Source organism: Cyprinodon variegatus, unplaced genomic scaffold (genome assembly GCF_000732505.1).
Source record: "Cyprinodon variegatus isolate N-32 unplaced genomic scaffold, C_variegatus-1.0 Scaffold1990, whole genome shotgun sequence".
Lineage (NCBI taxonomy): Eukaryota > Metazoa > Chordata > Actinopteri > Cyprinodontiformes > Cyprinodontidae > Cyprinodon > Cyprinodon variegatus.
In genome coordinates, this window is record NW_015152443.1 from 40319 (window position 1) to 44248 (window position 3930).

The 3930-nt window shown below is 41.7% G+C and overlaps 1 protein-coding gene across 1 annotated transcript in view; it reads left to right on the forward strand.

Moving 5' to 3' along the window:
• Nucleotides 1–194: 194 nt before the first annotated feature.
• The window catches only part of LOC107104982 (NACHT, LRR and PYD domains-containing protein 3-like), a 7565-nt gene continuing 3829 nt past the window's right edge, over nt 195–3930 (forward strand). The window contains exons 1-3 of the mRNA XM_015405096.1: nt 195–344; nt 1989–2224; nt 3500–3930. Of these exons, the coding sequence (XP_015260582.1) occupies nt 220–344; nt 1989–2224; nt 3500–3930 (792 nt within the window). The 5' untranslated portion in view covers nt 195–219. The remainder of the gene's footprint in view (nt 345–1988; nt 2225–3499) is intronic.

A 3930-nucleotide genomic window follows, 5' to 3' on the forward strand; every position in this document is an offset into this window, starting at 1 on the left:
ATAATAATTTTTGTCCTGAAGACTAAAACTAAGACTAAATCTAAGATGGCTGTCAGAAACAACACTGCAGAGAACAAATACAAAGTAAAAATAAGATAAGCAAAGCAGCAAAAGCACAAACAGAAAAGTGAATTTCTGAAACTGGGACTGAACCACATGTTAACTAAGAGTCATTATTTCCTTCTTAGATGGGATTCAGGCTGGAACACACAGAGGAACATGTGGAGGAACACAGAGGAGAACAGAGCAGGGTCTCCATCACCCAGCTGTGTTTCTATGAAGAGTGACCGGTCCAAAGATCCTCCTCTATGGTTCAGGAATGATCCTGGAGCAGCAGATCTAAGGTGAGTCCTCTGCTACTCGATGCTATAATCGTGTTTAAACATTACAGACCTGCTTCCCTCGGTTCTCGTCTGGTTAACTTCCCGACCTGCGATGGCCAGTCGGATCCGTCCTTTCTGCGTTTCAATGGTAACAGAAGTACAGGGCTTCACCAACACCCAGGAGGAGGAGTACTTCAGGAGGAGGTTCAGTGATGGAGAACTGTCCAGCCACCAAACAATCCTATAAACTCAACTGGATTCTGTTGCTGGGATTCACTGATCTAACAGTCAGACTCTGTTCACTATCAGCTGTGGAACCAACACAACATGTTCCTCAGAGTTTAGACTGGATAAAATCAGCTTCCTGCTCTACAGGACAGATCAAAGCACAACTAGTTTGGATTTCGAATTGCCCTCATAGTGACAAGGATGAAGAGAAGAGGAGCTAAACAAAGTTATCCTCTCTGATGAATCTGACTGATTCAGTCATGATCTGCTGGACCTACAGCAGAGTTTTCTTTATTAATATCAGTGTTTTTATTAACCCAGAGAAGCCGTTTGAAGAGGACAAGAAAAGTTCCTCTATAAATTAAGTTTTATTGATTGATTGTTAGATTTTGCCTCCAAAACACCTTGGCAGCGTTTTAACCTCTTAACATCCACCTCATATTGGGTAATCATCACCTATTTAGCATAACCATTGGAAAAGCAAACATCTTAGGAACTGTAACCCCAAATTACATGTGCAATAAATTATTTAAAAGCTAACAGCCTCTAGTTTCCTAATATATAAATTAAAATTTGGTGACTAGAACACAGACCAACCTGCATTAGTTCATACATGACTCAAAGTTGTGGGTTTTCTTAATCTTGGAAATGATCAGCCTTTTTTGAACAGCAGTAATAAAGACAATATTGAGAAAAAGCAGGTTTTATTGAATTATATTTGTTCTACATCCTGTCAACCACACTTGCAGAAAATTTCAGACCTCTAGCTATAACTGTTCCAGAGCTGTGGGGCTTTGAGGCTTTGATCTTTTGGTGTCAGTGGGTTTTAAGAGATTAAACTACTAATTATGTCCAAATAGCTTCAAATATGCTGAACTCTATTTGATGTCATGTCCTATAGTTGGCTTTGGATGTTAGCATGTTTAATATTGTTAGGCTTTATTCTTCATCTTGTGCTTAATATTTAGTTTTCTTGGGCTTATTTCCCAGAATGATAAATATTGGTTATATCTGCAGCCATTGCTGCTGTTTATACTGGTTCTAAGGACAGAAAGTTTCAGAGCTGGAAAAGCAGAATCTAATATGAGGTTAAGAGGAGACATCAGGGATGGAGGAGGAAGAAAAATGAACATTAAGTAATCTGTAAGCTGTATGTATGAAATCTTCATCTGCAGAAACGTCACTGTTAGGGTCCATCCCTAATAGATTATAACAACAACAGAATAGAGTAGAATAGAATAGAATAGAATAGAATAGAATAGAATAGAATAGAATAGAATAGTTCATTTCAGACATCATCAATGTTCTGAGGTTCTGTTCTGACCCAGCTTCTGGTCCTCTCTGTGGTGGACCTTCATGATAATCTTCAGCTTCAGTAAGAACAGCCCCACCGTGTTGGTAGTGATCTATTTCAGTGATGGAGAAATGTCTCCACAGACAGACGAAGAGGATCAACGTTACTGAGGAGGAGCAGCTGAACTGCTGCACTTTATGCCAGAACCTCCTGATGGATCCAGTCTCTACCAGCTGTGGACACCGGTTCTGCAGACAGTGCTTCAGGTCCTACAGGGTCCAGTCTGCTTCATCAGGATCCTCCTACTCCCCCCAGTGTGGGAAAAGAGCCAGAACCGGAGCTGGACCGCTGACAGCCAATCAGAGCAGCTGTGCAGCAGGTAAGACTGAACATCTCCAAACAGAGCTTCCTTCTATCGTCTCTGTTGAACCAATTCCACGTCTTTAGTTGGATTTGGAGACTGAAGCTTTTCAAAGTCTTTCTGGGATCAATTATTCCAACTAAATCTCTGTATTTCCAGATGCTGTAAATGAACCGTCTGTGTTCAACCCAACAACCTATTGGGTTTGCTGAACTGGTTCTGTTTTCAGTCCTTTAGGCTAAATGCATTAAAACTGAACCTCTCCTAAAAACTGGAGGTCATTTTGATGCATGAAAACAAAAAGGTGCAGAAAGCAACCTGCTGCTTTTCCAAGAAGAAGGAAGGAAAGTCTAAGAGACAGAAACCAGGATTTCCTATGAAAATAGATCACTGATTACAGGATAGATATTTCTATTTACACCATGGAATCATTCTAACAATCTTCTAAAAAACCAAATCAGTCCCATGTCATTTCCAGTCTGTAATTATTCTTTAAAAACATCCAATCCAGTCTCTGAGAGAGAAATGCCATTTAAATGTGAACACTAGCTGCTCCAATGAGCTCGGCGTAGAACAGGTGAGGAACAGGATCCAGATGAGATGCAGGACACCTCCTCTTAGAAGAAAGGTCGGTTTAATAGACACAGTCTGAACCAGGAACACCACGAGACGACGAGGTTAAGACATATATAAGACTGCCACAGGGAACAAACAGGAACTTAAAGGCATGCAGGGGTAATTACAGAACTAAGGACAGCTGGATAAATGAAGGATGGAGAAACCAATCAGAGGGAGAACAGGGAAAACAAAGAAACACAGAACATGGACCATGACAGTTGTTCTGCTAGATTAGAGCATTTTCTCTATTTTCCTTCATTAATGCAGGAAAATGCTGAAGAAACCTTTTTCTTTCTCTCTGCCTCTTCTGGAGCTGCTGTGTTTGTGGCAGAAGGTCCAATAGAACCGGTCCAATGAGGACAATGGTGACATGATGCTAAGGAGTTGATGTTGCTGAAAGCTGCTGCTGGTTTCTGTCAGCATTTCTTCATCTTCTCTGCTTTGGGAATCAAATCCTGACAGTGAACAGATACTGAACACAAAACAGAGGCAGAAAGATGCTGTCTGACAATTGAACAATGTTCTGGTTCTGAGGACGAATCAGATCGTTTAGCATCAGATCAAGTTAAGGAAGAGACCTTCTAATGATAACTCCTGATGTTCCAGATGGTTTGGTTCCAACTTCATCTCTAAATCATTTTTTTTCCTTCAGTCGTCTTTTCTTCTGTGTTTCAGCAGATGCAGGTGTGCAGAAGGTTCTAGAGGAACATCAGATCAGTCTGAGGAGGAGATGTGAACATGTGGCTGAAGGAAGTGATGAAACAGGAAGTAGAACCCTCCTCAACAGGATCTACACTGATATCTACATCACAGAGGGACAGAGTGAAGAGGTTAATACCCAACATGAGGTGAAGCAGCTGGAGAGAGCTTCCAAGATCCAGAACTTCCATGGTTCTCCAATCAGGTGCCATGACATCTTTAAAGCCGTCCCTGACCAATATGGAGCCATCAGAGTGGTTCTGACCAACGGCGTTGCTGGTGTTGGAAAAACCTTCTCAGCGCAGAAGTTCACTCTGGACTGGGCAGAGGGCTTGGAGAACCAAGATGTCAGTGTGGTGGTTCTGCTTTCCTTCAGGGAGCTGAACCTGATCAGAGATCAGCAGCAC